The following is a 16,038-nucleotide window of genomic DNA, read 5'->3' on the forward strand; positions in this document are numbered from 1 at the left end:
TCACATCAGGTGGCCAAAGTATTGGAGCTTCAGCTTTAGCATCAGTCCTTCCAATTAATAGTCAGGGTTGATTTCCTTTAGGATTGACTGGTTGGATCTCCTTGCAGTCCAAGGGACTCTCAAGAGTATTCTCCAGCACCACTGTTCGAAAGCATCCATCTTCAGCGCTCAGCCTTCTTTATGGTCTAGCTCTCATGTCTGTACATGACTACTGCAAAAACCATAACTTTGACTATACGGACCTTTGTAGGCAAAGGGATGTCTCTGTTTTTTAATATGCTGTCTAGGTTTGAATAGAAATGATCACAATTTATTACATACTATGTCAGACTCTGCACTAAATACTTGATGAATATTGAGTTATTTAATGCTCACAACAACCCTATGAGATAGAAACCCTTATCACCCCTCTTCTCAGGTGAGCTATGTGAGATACATAGAAGCCGCATGACTTGCCCAAGGTCGAGGAGCTAGTTAAGTGGCAGAGCTGAAAGAGTCAGCTTCTCACCTCTTTCTGTGTTCAGAATGACTATTCTGTATTGCCTCAGACTCAGGTGCCTAGAATTAAGTCCTAACTCTGATGAACTGTGTGATTCCGAGCAAGCCCCCTTTCCTCTCTGACCTCAATTTCTGCAACATCAACAACAGCAATATGGGGGGGAAGAATGGACTAGATGTTTTCTTAGACCCCTTTCTAATGAAGTGGAAATGAGAAAGTAAAGATTAAAATAGTGAGCTAGATTAGAGAGAAAGGGAGATAGAGAATGGGAGGTGTGTGGAGGAGACCTGAGGAGCGTTTCACAGAAGGCACACCTTGCGTGCAGAGCTCAGGTCTGAGTCATCTCAGTCTGGGAGGCTTTAGGGGAAGGGGGAGGATAGAAACAGCCAAAGTTTCATCACTAAGGACTTTCCAGAAGCTGAAACCACCAGCTAAGGTGGTAGAGAAAGCAAAATTGGGCAGCTTTGCAACCTCATGCCCAGGGCAGATAAGAAGTCAGGAGTGTGTGTATGTGTATCTACATGGATGTGGGGGTCTGTAGTGAGACCCCTCTTCCCCACAGGACATTAGACATCAGGCTCCAGGACAGGTGTACATGTGACAGCACATGCATGCAGGTCAGTGGACGCCTTTGAGAAACGTCCAGGACCAGTGAGACTTATGATGCCTGTGCCAGCCCTGGGCATCTCCTGCTCTCCTCAGGAGGCTTGGGAAGGCCAGAGTGACCAGAAACGCTGCCTGCCCGGTGGCTTTCCTCACCTTACTTCCTTGCAGTTTAAGACAACACTTTCTTGCTTATTTCTCCTCTTTTCTGACCCTTTCTCAATCTTCTCTTCTATCTCCCCTCTTTTCACCCACACCCTTAAGGTCCCTTATTCATCCTGAGTTGTAGCTGCTACCTTTTCTTCCTAGCTACACTCTTCACTAGTGAGTTCATACCCTTTCAAGACTTGAATGACTCCCTGTTCGTTGTTATCTCCCAACCTTGTTATCTCCAGTCTGTATCTCTCACTAGAAATCCAGACCCATAGGTGTGATTGCCTACTGGATATTCCCTCCGGACACCTTGTTGCAGCTGAGACCATCCAAACCCAAACTGAAGTCAAACATCTCCTCTACCACCACCACCAACTCCAACCTGCTTCTCCTCCAATGTTCTAGAGCTCTGTAAATGGCACCGCCATCCTTCAAATTAAAAAGAGCCATCCCAGGCTCTGTCCTTTCCCTCACCTCCATAAGCTACTGGAGTCGGTAGCCTTTCCCTTCTCCAGGGGATCTTCCCAACCCAGGGATTGAACCCAGGTCTCCCACATTGCAGGTGGATTCTTTACCAGCTGAGCCACAAGGCAAGCCCCTAATCCTCATAGAGGATCATCATTTATAATTCTTAAACATCTCTCTTCATCCTCTGTCAGCGTCTTAAGCTGCCATACTCTTCCTTTTAGACCAGTTGTTCTCAAAGTGTGGTCTCTGAACCAGCATCACCTACAACTTCTGGAACTTGTTAGAAGTGTCAGTTCTTAGACCCCACCCAGACCTACTGAATCAGGAACTCTGGGCAAGGGACCCAGCCATAAGCCTGTGAGGTGACTCAGCAGTACAATAAAACCTGGGAACCACTGCCTGGACCACTGCAACAACCCCCTACTTCAAACTGATTTCCTGTCTTCTTTCATATCTCTTCTTCAACAATAGTGACTAGACCATGTTACCTCCTGGCTGAAAACTCCTGGGGCTCCTCATGGCCCATCTTCAGGGAACAAAAAAATTGAAACACTGTAATTAGCATTTTAGGCTCTTTGCAGCTGCAACTAATTTTCCTTTCCTGCCTCATGAACCAGTTTACAAGAAGAAAGATGAAACAGAAGATATATCTAGTGTAGCGCTGGGCTTGGTACATAGCAGGTGTTCAGTAAAGGCTTATTAAATAAATGATGAATGAATGAATGGATGAGTCTATGAATTCCTCAGCCTATTCCTAGGATCCTTTAGGAAGCCTTATAAATGAATATGTCTTCCCAGGTGGCTCAGTGGTAAAGAATCCTCCTGTCAATGCAGGACATGCAAGAGACACGGGTTCGATCCATGGGTCAGGAAGATCCCCTGGAGTAGAAAATGGCGACCCACTCAGTATTCTTACCTGGAAAATTCCATGGATCGAGGAGCCTGGCGGGCTGCAGTCTGTGGGGTCGCAAAAGAGTCAGACACTACTGAGCAGGCACACATGTGAACATGACTCTGGGTAACCTGACGTAGAGCCCAGGTAAAATGTGGAGATGTCACATTATGATCAGTGAGTGATTTTGCTTATGGCTTCTGAGGAGAGGGATGGTCTTCATGGTTTGCTGTTTGGGGGCTCCTTAAAGTGTCCTGGTTGCAGACTCTATTCCCTTTCTTGTTCAGGACCAAGGGACTCTGCACTTTCTGAGGCATGGAGGTGAGCATTGCCAGTTGCCCACTCTCTGCAACACATGCACACATATGGAGGCCTGGAATGTGCACAGGGTCCATATGCAGACACATGGGGCACACAACATGCACAGAGACACTTAAGAGAAACACACAGATATGGGGACACAGGACATATATTGACACACAGGTATGCATGTTCAAACATGCACAGACTCACATTTGGCGTACTAGCCCTATTGCTCTTCTCCAAGGCTCAAATCTTTCCCTCTCTTTTCAAAAAGTGAGTTTGGAATAGGAGTTTATGTTAAGAAAGGACTCAGGCCTGCCTCCTTTATTGTTAACACAGCCACCCTCCAGCCCGCCTTTGACAGCCTTCTGCTCTCGGCCTGGTGGCGTGCAGGGTAGCGGAAATCAGGCACAAGGAGATACTTAGGCTCCACCTGGTGGTCAGATCTCACAACTGCAGCTCAGGTGCCCCTTTCTCCCTTGCTGCTAAATTGATTACCAGGGGCAAACTTGGTCTTGCTTGGCAGCCTAGCCCTCCTCGCATTCCAGAGTCAAGAACTCTATGACCAACCCTCACCAAAGTACAGACTCCAGTCCGCCTTGCATTTTGAGGCATTCTGCAGAATTTGTCTTCACCACACGAGGGAGAGTATTTTGAGAGCAGGGACCAGGGGCAGTTGCCAGTGGCTTTGGGGCGCTCTTCCCTTCGCTTTTCACTTTCCCAGATGATCTCAGTCACCTCCATCACTTTAACGACTGCCGATCCGACAACTCCTGAATCTGTTACTTGCCCAGGCCTCTCTCCAAGCTCCAGACTGCAGAGACACTTGCCCCTGAATATCAGCAGGGCAAATTCACCACTTACCAAGATGAGTTTATATTTTGCACAAACCTATTTTTCTCCCCATGACAGTGAAGGCACCATTAGTCACTCAACTGGCCCAGAACAGGAACCTGGGAGTCATCCTTTCTCTTCATCCCTCTTCACTTGCAATTAATCACCAAGCCAATTAACTAACACCGATTGCACTTACTTTCTCCACTATCATGGCCACCGGCTTAATTCAGACTTACTACCTCCTCTCCAAGTTCTCTGCCTCAGTCATCCCTCTTGCAGGCAAAGTCATCTTTCTACAACGCAAACAGAACCACACGCAATCTGCTCCAAAATCTACCACCTCAGCATGATCCCACATCTAAGCTCCTTGGCATGGCACACCAGAATTTGTAAGATCTGGTCCTTGCCCACAGGTCCAACTTCATCTTCCACCACTCCCCACCTCACACTCCCCACTGTAGCAGTAATGACCTACTTGCAGTTCCCAAGCTTCTGTTCTTCTGTTTGTCCATCTGGCAAGCTCCTTCTCCCCTCAGGTCTCGCCACAGATAGCTCCTCTGAATTTTCCTGGACTGATTCAGCCAGGCTGAGGTGACCTCATATTCTAGCCACACTGTACAGACCCCCTCATAGAAGCAACTGCTTACGTCTTTAGGAGTTGCCCATTGCCTTGTCTGTTTCCCCTCTAGATTTTGAGCTGCTTGGCAGACAGGGTCTGACTTCATACTTTTCAGGGATTTCAGGGACTCCATGCCAAGGATGTTACTTTGAGTACATCCAATAGATAAATCAATTTTGCTGTCTATGCATAGCCAACCACAGGTAGGTGCTTAGAAAAGGCTCAATGCGTGCTTGTAGGCTTCAGGGCCTAGGTGGGGAACGGTCTGTAGAATGTGGACCTGGGACTGGTCTGGCTCCAGCCTTACAGCTTTGGTTCAGGCCAGGTGAGGCAGTGGGTGCTCCAGTCCAGTCCCCACTGAAGCTCTCAGATCTTTCCCCTTCTCACTTGGCACACAACGGAAATGAACAGCTGGCTGCCTGAAGTCACATTTGGCCTGCAGATGTTCTGTTGGGGTAGTGATGATTTAATTAAAAACATCAACATTCAAAATCAGATTTCACATTAAAAACAGATTTTTGGACTTCTCTTTAAACATTGGAGGAGGTGACGGCCAACTTGGCAGCAACCTGCTGACCTGGAGAGGCAGCACTTCATTTGTACAAAAGAGCACAAGTTTCCCCTTGCCCATCCAGGCCTCACCACATCAACATGAGTTTGCCACCTGCTCTGGCATTGAAGGGTGTGGGCTGAGAAGCTGGATGGCCTGCATGGAGACTTGGCTCTGGGACTTACTGGCTGCAACATTTTGAGCAAATCACCTCCCGGCACCTCAGTTTCTTCAGAATCGGGATGACACTTGCTTCATTGGATTTTTGGAGGGAATGAATGAGAGGACACTTGTGAACTGTGATTAGCAGGGCACATGTGCTGTGAGCTGCTGGGGCCCAGAGGAAAGAAGGTGCAGGACAGACCACACAGGAGCCGTCTTGTCACCAATGAACATTTATTGAGTGTCCACATTGCACAGCTTTGAACTTGGCGATCACAGAACGCTGGGGGAGGGAAGAGGGGAGCAAGGGATCAGGTTGGGGTAGGGGTCCCCTGGGTTCGTAAGAAAGGTAGTCCCTGCTGGAGCCGCCAGTCGCGCCTCTTGGCAGAGAGCAGTCGTCAGCGGGGGTGGGAGTGGACCCAGGCACCACGATGGCGATGGGGTGCAGTCACTAGGGGAACATGCGGATTCTGGGGAAGCATCCTTCCGGCTCCTGGCTCCAGCCAGGCCAGATGGCACCGAGGGGACAGGGATCAGGTGCTCAGGAGTCCAAGCAGGGATAAGGACAGGCAAAATAAATAACTCCCCAGCCCCAACTGTCACTCCGCTGCAACACGACACAAAAGCTCAGAGACTGGGGCCCGAGGGCTCCCGGGTCCCCTCAAGGAAGCTCGCGTGGAAGGAGGTTTCCTGACCCCCCCACCAGGCCTGTCTGCCCCAGGTTCCCCCGGAAGGTTGAGGCAGTTCAGACCCTGGGTCACTGAAGTTAACAGGAAGAACTGCGATGTCAATGGCCTGAGCCTGCTCTCTGCCCAAGGAGGCCAAGGGCAAGAACCAAATGGCCAATTTAAAGGACATGGACCTGGGAGGCCAGAGGGGCACCACAGTCTTGGGGAGCCCACGCCCTGGCCGGCAGGGCACGTGGGCCGAGGCAGCCGGCTCCTGCCAGCCCTGTCCCATTTGAGGGCCTCTCTCCTGCAAAGGAGCCAGACATTCGGGCAAAATGACACCTGGTGCCCCCCTTCTCTGGGGGCTGCGCTAACCTCCCCTGACCTGGCGGGGACAACCACACTGATTTCCAAGTCAATCCCTGCCCCGGAGTGGGCCCAGGGGGCGTGACGCAGTTCCTTACACTTGAAGGGTGGGCACCATGCCCTCACCCCTCGGAAAAGCCAGAAAGCTGGGGTGTTCGGGGGGGAAGTTTGGGGAGGGGGGTCTAATTGGGGGGCTTCAGGGGAGATGCCTCCTCCCTCCTTCCCTCGCTGCCCACCCCCAGGTCTGTCCCCAGTGGATGCCCCCTCAGGGCTCGGCCAGGCACTGCTCCAGGGCGGCCATGCGGTAGTGGCTGGCAGTCTCCTCGCCGGCCTGCAGCCTCATAGCCTCCCGGCACAGCCGGTTGGCCCGAGCCAGCTCAACCAGGACGCCCTGATAGGCAGCCACCATCTCAGGCTTGACAGAGTTGGGGCTGACGCTGCCCAGCAACTGAAGCAGCTCCTGGGGCCAGCGGGAGCGCAGGGCGGCGGGGGCCAGCCAGGGAAGCAGGGGCACGCAGCCTGTGAAGGCCTGCATGCCCAGGAACCACAGCTCCTGCAGGTCCGCCCAGACGCCCTCGTAGTCGGGGGACAGGGCCAGCACTGCCTGGTCTGAGCCGGGCGTGGCCCGGGCCACGTGGGATTGCGACAGGAAGAGGATGGCGGCCGCGAAGAAACCTCGGGACGCGGGCGTTCCCTGCAGAGCTGGAAGGCAAGCAGCAATAGGGGCATGAACCAGAGGGGCTGGCGGCCCCCCGGACCCCCTGCCCTTCCCCCCGTCCTGATGAGCACACTTAGGAACCTCCGAGGCGCAGCTTGGAGTCAGGCCGCCTGGGTTCAAACCCTACCTTCATGGTGGGACCTCAGGTAATTCACTTTCTGGGTCTGGTTTCTTCACTGGTAAAACGGGGCCAATCGTGCTAATCTTAGAACTCTTGTCATGAGAATGAAAATGTAATAATCTTGGGACTCTACCTCGTGGTCGGACCCTGCTACGGTCTGAGTGGTGACGGGAGCTTCTGCTGGGCCTAGCCCTTCAGCAATGAGGGCAGTGCGGCAATCTGATCCTTAGGCCAGAAGAAGGTGCCAGAGGGGACCACGGCGTGGCTCACCGACCTGCAGGGCTACTGTGTCCCTTGCACTGCAGCCTCTCCCCAGGCTGTCAGGCTAACCAGCCCTGGGGCTCTGCTCAGGAGCTTTGGAAATGCAGCCTGGATCTGAGGGAGCTCAGGGCTAGAGGGTGGGGTGCGGCTCCTGATCCGCTGGGACTTGCATACCCCTCTTCCAGCTGCTGGGTTCCCTACTGGGGTCCCCCCCACCTCCGCCCAGGGAACAGAGGCTGCTGAGGGGACGGGCTCATTACACTCTGTTCCCAGGCATCTGTGCAGCTCCTCCAACCTGACAGATGGGGTACAGGAAAGGCGGGGACAGACGGACCCAAGCAGACACCCACAGCCAAAGTGGGAGACGCAGAGGGCTGGTAGGGGGCTGGAGCGGATGCCCCCCACCCGCACACAGCCAGAGCGAGGTGCGGGGCGGGGGTGCGGGGTGGGGAGGGACGTGCTGAAAGAGCACTGAAGCCTGTCAGGAGGGAGGTGAGGTGCTGAGCGGAGAAAAACCTCAATGGAGAGAAGTCGTGTTTCTGACTCAGGGCCTGGGTGGGGGCGGCTCCACCTTGAAAACACAGAATTCAGATTCCTCGGGCTGCTGGGGGTTCCAGGTGCTTATGCCTGTGCCTGAGAGCAGGCCTGTACTTACACCCACCAGGCCCTGCCTTCAAAGTCTTTAGAAGGAAGATGTTATTATCTTTGGGAAAGAAGGGTGTGGTGGGGCGGGGGATGGAGATGCACTTCAGAGATTGATTGGAAAATTCTGTAAAACCATTTTCAGAAAAATGATGACTTATGCCCAGAACAAAGCCTGGTCTTCTGCTTCCACCCAGGTCTTCCATCTGTTCGGACTGGGTCCCCAGGGGCTTACCTGGAGAGGTGCTCAGGAGCCGGGCCATGAGGAGGCCCAGGGTAGCCACGTTGGCAGCCAGAAGCAGCCTCCCCTGCTGCTGAACTAGAGAAGGCAGCGATGCCATCAGGGTGTTCATCAGAGAAGTGAAGCAGGCATCCCGCCTGGGGAGAAAGGGAGGCAAAGACGGGAGGCAGGGGATGAGTGGACCCAGAACAGCCCTGGGGCAACCTGGGCTCCCAGTTTCACCAGGCCAGGGTTTGGCAAGGGATTAGGCAGCATGGTGGACAGTTAACTGTGGGCCCCCGTCTGCGGCATCTGGGGAGCAGAGACTGGGTTATGGCCGGAGCAGGCAGACATACACGCCCAGGGGGAGTTCCACACATGCCAAAGCCCAGTGTGGGGTGGCTCTCACTAGCCTGAGGCCCTTTCATTCTAACGTTAACAGGAACCCACGGGCCCAGGGGAGCAGAGGAAGGGACCGAGACTGGAGGCAAGTCTGGGCAGGGTCCCTGCTTCCTCCAACCTCCGCCCCGGCCTCACTTGATCAGCCCTGGTGCAGTGACCACGAGGTTGAGGAAAATGTGGCAGCAGGTCTGCAGGCCGATCTCCACGCTGTCGGGCAGCACTGAGGTGTCGTGGCCGGGCGATGTGAGTTCCCACTGCTGTAGGAAGTACTTGCACAGAAGGGAGGGGGCTCCCTCCTTGATCAGGATCTCCCGGGGCCCGTCCTCAACGGTCAGGTGGCACCAGCCGGGCAAGAGGAGCCTGGGCGTGCAGAAGGGACAGCAATGTGAGGGGTGAGATGAAGGCACCAAGATTCCCTTTGGGGGGGCACCCCATCAAAGAGGAACAGAAGTCGGGGAGAAGGAGAACATATCCTTGCAGGCACTGTAGAAAGAATGCAGACTTAGAGTTACACAGGCCTGGGCTCAAACCTGGGCTGTGAGTGTGGGCAAGTGACTTTATCCTCCGGGAGTCTGTGTTCTCACCCTGAAGACGCGGATGAGACTCCTGTCCTAAGTGTGCTGGGAGGACCAAGGTTTGGTAAAGGGTGAAATAAAATGCCTGGCAGGCAGCGGATGCTCAATAAACAGGAGTTCTCTCTCTACAGAACAGTCTGGGCTTGGCAAGTGAGACTAGGAAGCCCAGGTGTCCTGGGGGAACAATCCCCCCCTACTCCCCCAAAAAGAAATAATACCAAACCCCATGCCCCAGTCAGGAAGCCCAGCACAGCCGAGTTCGGGGAGAGAGCACGTGTCCCTGTTACAACCCTTCCTTTAGAACATTCTGGCTCAACAGACCGTAAGTACAAACTCACCGGAGTGCGTCCCCGGGCCAGGTGGGCCCAGGGGTGGTGGGGGAGATGGCCAGGGTGGCCACCTGCTGGGAAAGGTCGTTGGCTTCCTCGGCCTCCTCGTAGAGGGTCTTGGCATAGCGGACGAGGAAGGGCAGCAGCTGGCAGACCTCCTTGCGCAGGGACGAGGTCTCCTCGGCTAGCCAGGCACCCAGGATCCGCACGGAGGCAAACACAAAGGGCTCCTTCTGCTTCTCTGGCCCCACCTGTTAGCAAAGGACCCTCCGTGAGATGGAGCAGAACCAGAGACCCTCCCCTGCCTGGCCAGCATGCCGGCCAGCCTAGGAATAACACAACTAGAAGGAAATCCTGGCCTGCGAGCCCTGCAAAGGCCGGCCCTGTGGGCCCAGAACCCAGCACATGGCTGGGACACGCTCACTCAACAGGGGCCTGGCACAGAGCAGGCCTTCCGCGCAGGCCTGCTGAGCCAACTGGACTTCAGAGGACATAGCCCTGAACTCGCTGGCACTCAACCTCTAAAGCAGCTCAAGGGAAGGACACCCACGGGTCCACGGCTAGATAAACACTCCCTCTCAGGCAACACCCCGCTCTGACCAGGGGTGATCGCACATACCTCGTGGAGGTGGGAGGTATGGGGTGGGAGGCCAGGAAACACCCCCACTGGTGGCAGTGGTGTGAGTGGTGGGAGAGAAGCCCCACTTTGGGCTAAGTCAGAAAGAATGAGACCATGGGAGAGCTTGGCATGGTAGGCGGGAGATCGGGGGGCTGAGGTCAGTGGCTGGAACAGGCTACTACAGAGACCAGAGTTCTAAGCGAAGCCCCGTGGGACAAGAGAGCTGGACTCTCGGACAGGAGCGGGGAGGGGTGCTGGGGGAGGTGATCAGATGGGAGTCGGGCAGGGAGGTCAGGAACCGGCAGCCCGGCTCCCGTCTGTATGTGTACGTGTGTAAGACAACGCTGCAGCCTGAGCAGGACAGACTGCTTCACTTCAGTGTGTGTGGATCGGGGGCAGGGTTGTGAGTGGGAGGCTTCTGTGTTGTGTGTGTGTGTGTGTACTGTGATGTGAGTGCACATATGGTGTGTGGTGTGGTGCTTGTGTGGAGGCTCAGGGAGGGGAGGGGGGAGGAGGGAGAGGGAGGCTCGCCACACACTACTCCCTGGAGTGCTGCAGGACCAGCCACACACCCAGGGGCGGGGTTTCACCTCCCCCTCTCCCTTGCCTCTGGGCCCCCCTCCCCCTCCATGGCCCACCCCGCCCCCCACCCTCACCTGCTGCAGGTAGTGGATGACAGCCCCGATGGCCTCCTTCATGATGCTCACAAGCTGCACCTTCTGAGGCTCCTTAAGCAGGGACTGCTCACAGCGGGTGCATTCCTGGATCCCCAGCTCCATGAGGGCGTAGCAGGCGGTCACCACGTCCTCTTTCACCTCTGTGCCCGTCTCCTCCAGGGCCAGCCGCACCTCCACGCATGCCAGGTTCACCAGCAGGGCCAGGAACTTGCTCCCGGAGCTGCCCGCTGGGATCCAGTCGGAGCCGCAGGCGTGTGCCAGGCGGGCGGCCAGCTTCAGGGCAGGGTTGCGCTGCCAGGAGCTCAGCTTGCTGCCCAGGATGCGTGCCAGCCCAGCCTGCAGATCCCGGAGGCACTCGGAGGGCACGGTTGTTGGGGGCAGAAAGAGGGGCAGCAGCTGGCAGAGCTCAAACTTGCTGGCATCCTCGGCTTTCTGGAAATCTTCGCTGAGGCCCCGCAAAACAGCCAGCAGGTCGGGCTCCGCCTCCTTCCAGCACTGTGTCTCAGCAGCAGCCAGGAGCCCCACCAGGAGTGCCAGGGCCTGGTCAAAGCCGTAGCCGTGCCCTAGGTACGCTTGACACAGGGCGGACACGGTGCCTCCGGCAATGAGGTGTCGGGGCCCACGGGGGGTACCTGCCACGGCTGTCAGGCACTGGTAGGTGTCATCAACCATGGAACGGCGGGCAGCATCATCAGGGTCCCCCCGGGCTGTGAGGAAGGTGGTAAGGATGGGGATCTTGTTCAGGACCTGGGGGTGGGCGGCTAGTTCAGGGTCACTGCAGAAGCAGGCCAGCAGGGCCACGCCCAGGGCCCGGAGAACGTGGTCGGGGCAGCCATCCGGCGCCTCCTTGGTGGTCAGGAGTCGATTGGGGAAGGTGAAACCGACGGCATCAAAGATCCGCCGCCGAGTTTTGGCATCGATGTCACCTGCTTTGACTGCCTTGGTCACCTGAGGGAAGTACGTGCGATCAGCAGGATGAAGGGAAGGGCTGCGAAGACCGTGCCCTGCACTCTGGGGGGGGACCAGCAGCAGGACTCGGTTATGTAACAGGACTCCCTCTGGGGTCAGGAAGCCTCCCAGAGATCACCCTATCCAGTTCCTCCCTTCTCCCCCGAGGCAGACGAGTGTGACCTCTGGGATCCCTCCTCTAGGGTCCCTGCAGAAGGGAGGTCCAGTCCTCCTCAACTGTTCTTTCTGCCATGTCATTACCCTGTTAGCTGGAAAGTTCTTGGTGTCTGAGCTAGATGCCCAACATCTGAGTTGCAAGAGGTTGGAACTCAGTGTTTAAAATTCTCCAAGGACTTGGGGTCCCTCTCTAATCACTCCCTTGAGAAGTCTCTCGTGCATTCCCGCCACCTTCTCAGGGGAAACGGCTCCTGTGTCTCGCCGCTCTGCCTGTCAAAACATTTCCCCTTACATTTCACCTAAACACCTCCTCTGCTGCAGTGTGAGCCCTTGACTCTGGAGCCTTCTCCCTGTTGCCATGGCAAACAAGCAGGCTGTACTCCTCCTCCCTTCACCCCCCACACACCAGCCCCCCCTTCCCAGCACTGCAGCTCCTGTTCTGGCCCCAGCTTGGGTTCCTCCAACAGGGCTGAGCCCCAAACCAGCTCCTTCATTCTCAACCTACATACGCATTCTGGCCGTCCCCAGGGACCCTTTCCCAGTCACTTCCAGTCCCGCGACTCTCTCCACCTCCAGAACATGCATCCCCAGCCATCAAGTATTCTGCACTAGTTACTACCTGCTGCTGTTACCCTATGAGTCAGCTCCCATCTGCTCTGGGACGCCCCAGAGAGCAGACCCAGGCAGCCTCCTCCAAGGTTCCTAAGGGCCACAAGCTTTATTCACCCTTATTTCCCCCTTGCTCCCATATGCAGTAAGAGCAAAAATGAGTCCACAGGTAGGTGCCTTGAACCTTCTTTGGTGCCTCCAGGTTTACCAGCAGCACCTATATATCCTTGGGGACTTGTTGACCCCATTCCTAGAGGGCCCAACCACCCAGCCCTTCCCACCTCCCAGCTGTCAGTCAGTTCCTTACTAGCAGCAGGGCTGCAAACTGCTCGCTGTCATTCTTGGCCTCACGGAGGGCTCCCAGGTAGCGCTCCAGGGTGGGGTTTCGGCTCTCTGCCTGGTTCAGAGCTGGCTCGCAATCCGAGGCCATGATGCCCGCCTTGCCCAACTGTGAACACAAGAGGGACTGAGCATCCCTCTGCAGAGGAGGGGTGGGGGTGGGAGTGGAGGAGGGAGGGAGGGATTAGCACAGAGGGAGGGGAGGATCAGGAGGGACGGACTCCTCAGGACTGACCTCCTGGGGGGAGCCCCTTTAAGGGGCTGGACCCTCAAGTCCTCAGGGATGAAGAAGGGACCCTGGTCCAAGGTCACCTCCAAAAAGTGGGAGAGAAGGACCATGCATCCTGCTGCTCAGTTGGACAGCTCTCCTCAACAGTCTCCTGGGGGCGGGAAAGGGCTGGCCCCATGGCTCCGCTGCCCCTGGCACCAAAGGCCAGGTTGTTTCCCTCCACCAAACGTAACAAGGAAGGAGTGGTGAGGACAGACGGAGGAATGGAAACATACATGGTGAAGTTCGATTATCCGGACTCAGGCTGACACGAGGGAAAAGGGCATGCTAGGTTTCCCTTCCCCTCCCTTCTTCAGAAGACACAGGACACAAGCTTCAGTAGAAGTGAGGGCGCAGGGCGCTGACCCAGGGAAGGCTCAGAGGCCCTCTGGGGACGCCACCCCTCCAGCCAGGGCTCTCAGTCGCCCCCGCAGGCTCAGTGCCTCCACTCCTTTCCCTCCCTCGGGCAGAAGCTGCAGCAGCAGAGCAGCAGCAGCAGAATTAACCCCTTGCGCTCCCTCTCCTCACCCTCCCCATCCGGCTACCAGCCTGTGGATGCCTGCAGGGGCTGGAGAAGCAAGAAGGGGTCCCGGGTGGCTCCCAGGACAACGGATAATCCAAAAGCCGGATAATCGAAGCGGGGCCGCTGAGATGGGGAGATGAGAAGGGGAGGAGGGTTTCTGGCGGTCACCACCTGTCCCGCCGCAGCCAGGTCACAACACGACATTGATGAAGTCACGACAGGGCGGCGATGAGATCACACTTCACGATGGCGCGGTGATGTCACGGAGAGATCACGGCAATACCACGACATGGGACAGCCCCCAAAGATGACAGGGCAAATTTTTTTTAAAAAAAGATATAGCTATATATTGAGAAGGGCTGTGACAAAATGGAGTCTCGACAGGGCACGGTGATGTCGCGATAGGGTCCCCGGGGTGTGTCGGCATCGATCCGCGCCGGCTTGGAGCGGCCCCGGCTGGGATGGAGGGGAGGGCCTGAAGGGGGCTGAGCTCACCAGGCTGCGGCCCCGAGCGGCGAAGTCTTCTCCGAGCTCGATGCTCCGGGAGCCTGGGGCCGCTGCTCACGCCGCGTTGTCCACTCTAGGCTCCGGGCTGCTGCAGCTCCACCCCCACCCCCGCAGAGCTCTCGACCAATCCGCGGCGACCTCACTCCAGGCTCCAGCCAATGGCACGGCTGGGCGCTAAGCCGTAGGGGGTGCTGCCGCTGCCGCCATCTTGCTTGTGGGTATTGCCCGAGTCTGGGGCCCGGGGCTCGCGCCGGGCTGGCGAAGGTGCAGACCGCCTCTGGAGAGCGGGAGGCGACAGCCTAGGGACCCAGGTTCCTTCGCTCGTGCGTAGTTCCACCCTCCAGCACTGCCCCTCCTCCCACGCGGGCTCGCGGCTAGAATTGAGCTTCCGGGGGGCCAGGAGGGCTTGTTTAGCCTGGAGAGTGTGTTTCCGGGTTGAGCCCGGGAGGTGGGAGGGGGCGGCGTTTCCGGCTATCGTCGCGGTCCTGGGAGGCTGAGGCGAGAGCGAGCTGTCCGGGTGGGGAGCCCGCATTCGCTTCTTCCTTTTCCTCCTCCTCCGGGTGAGGGGAGCGGAGGTTGGGGCCCCGACCCCATGGACCGGGAGGAGGCGGAGGCCGCCGAGAGCCGGGGCCCCGCTGTGTGGCCCTGAGCCCCGGTAGGTGGCCGGGGGCGGCTGGCTGCCGGGCCGAGGACCACGAGCCCATGGGAGGGGCGAGCGGGACGGGCTATTTCTGGGGGTGCGCTGGCCGGGTGTTGGGACCCGGAGGTGGCGCTCCTGGCCCGGCTAGGACAGCCAGCTGCTTCTGGCTTTGCAGGTGCGGAGCTGGAGTCCCAGGCTAAGCCCGTTTTTTGGGGGGCCAGGGCCTGGTCCTGCTGTTCCCTCCATCCCCTGACGGACAGACAGACCGGCCCCGAGACGCTGCTGGCCTCCTTCCTTCCTCGCCCCTAGTTACTGTCTCTGGTGTGTGTTCTCCCCACCGAGACGGCACGTTGATGCTGAATAAGGGGGGCGGGGCTGAGCACTACTTGTACATTACGTCGTGAAACCTGCCTTATTCAGGACACAGAAAATTATGCCCCCAGAGGGGTCCTTTGGTGGTTGCAGTGAGCACAAAGGTGAAATGAAGAAGTCGAGAGAAAAGACCTCGGGCGAGATTCCAGGAAAGATTTGCTTCCATTCACCTCACAGTGCTTGTGCCCAATTGACGACAGATGCAGTTAGTGAAGAGTATTAACTGAGTCTCCTCGAGCTTTCTGATCTGATTAACAGACTGGAAGCTAGGGAACAAGTTGGAAGGACGACCTCCCAGAACAATCTGTTCATTTTTCCAGTTATTTGTAAAACAATGTCTGCAAATATAAGCAAAGCTTTTCATGGCAGTCTGTTCTGTAACTTTCCCAAATATCTGAGACTTTTTTTTTTAAAAGAGCTTTATTCTTGATTACTCATACTAGCTGAATAGGCTGTTTCAGACGTGCTCTGTCGTTGTTCAAACATCTTATCGCTGGGTACATAAATGAAGTTCCACGTATGTAGCTGACAGACTGAACTATGATACATCCCCCATCAACCTAAAGTATTAAGTAAACATTACCCCCTTCTGTCTGAACAGCTGCTGCAACAGAGAGTGCTTTTATTTCGGGTGTACTTGTAACGCCCTAAATGCCAGAACTCTTGCTTGCTTTTCTAGATTTTCATTTGTCAAGTATTGTGGGGGTGTGTGTTCTCTGCCTGGGCTGTTTCCCTTTGATTCTGTAACAAGCCGTTTGGATCTTGGTGTTGTGGTGGTGTTCCTGCCTCTGGTCAGCAAGCGTTGACTGGACCCTAGCAGTGATTTGTGCCCTTAAGCAATTGTAGGTTTCAGAGGAAAGACTGATTGGGAGTTCACTAGAAAATAACCGCCTCTGTCTTCTGCACGGTGTGTGAGACCTTGCCCTTCTAATCAGCTTGCCAATCCAGTGGTGTTTATTACTCCCATTTTC

General features: G+C 56.0%; 2 protein-coding genes across 8 annotated transcripts in view; one reads left to right on the forward strand and one right to left on the reverse strand.

Annotated features, from left to right (window-relative positions):
- Positions 1-5,303: 5,303 nt before the first annotated feature.
- Positions 5,304-14,133, reverse strand: NCDN (neurochondrin). Of its 3 annotated transcripts, none has more exons than XM_020880279.2 (7): positions 14,044-14,133; positions 12,726-12,866; positions 10,664-11,632; positions 9,398-9,639; positions 8,620-8,844; positions 8,098-8,240; positions 5,304-6,822 (listed from the first exon to the last, which is right to left on the reverse strand). In XM_020880279.2, the coding sequence occupies exons 2-7, from the start codon at positions 12,846-12,848 to the stop codon at positions 6,386-6,388; spliced, it is 2,139 nt and encodes a 712-aa protein (XP_020735938.1). In that variant the 5' UTR covers positions 12,849-12,866; positions 14,044-14,133; the 3' UTR covers positions 5,304-6,385. The 3 variants fall into 3 exon arrangements, with proteins under 3 accessions (XP_020735938.1, XP_020735940.1, XP_020735936.1); XM_020880281.2 differs by having other exon boundaries at positions 12,726-12,896; XM_020880277.2 differs by lacking the exon at positions 14,044-14,133 and adding an exon at positions 13,720-14,022.
- Positions 14,134-14,290: 157 nt separating this feature from the next.
- Positions 14,291-16,038, forward strand: part of KIAA0319L (KIAA0319 like) — a 96,308-nt gene continuing 94,560 nt past the window's right edge. For 3 of the 5 annotated variants that reach the window (XM_020880268.2, XM_020880275.2, XM_020880276.2), the window contains exon 1: positions 14,628-14,710. The gene's annotated coding sequence lies outside the window, so the exon portion shown is untranslated. The other 2 variants (XM_020880269.2, XM_020880270.2) reach the window with 2 other exon arrangements.

This window comes from Odocoileus virginianus, chromosome 5, assembly GCF_023699985.2.
Source record: "Odocoileus virginianus isolate 20LAN1187 ecotype Illinois chromosome 5, Ovbor_1.2, whole genome shotgun sequence".
NCBI classification, from domain to species: domain Eukaryota; kingdom Metazoa; phylum Chordata; class Mammalia; order Artiodactyla; family Cervidae; genus Odocoileus; species Odocoileus virginianus.

Bases quoted from the DNA above. Each gene is read 5' to 3' on its own strand.
- NCDN (XM_020880277.2), bottom strand. From the start codon at position 13,752: ATGTCGTGTTGTGACCTGGCTGCGGCGGGACAG. The intron at 8,845-9,397 runs GTGAGTTTGTAC...CTGCACGCCCAG, and splicing joins TGGCCCGGGGACGCACTCCG to GCTCCTCTTGCCCGGCTGGT. The intron at 8,241-8,619 runs GTGAGGCCGGGG...CTTTCTCCCCAG, and splicing joins ACTGCACCAGGGCTGATCAA to GCGGGATGCCTGCTTCACTT.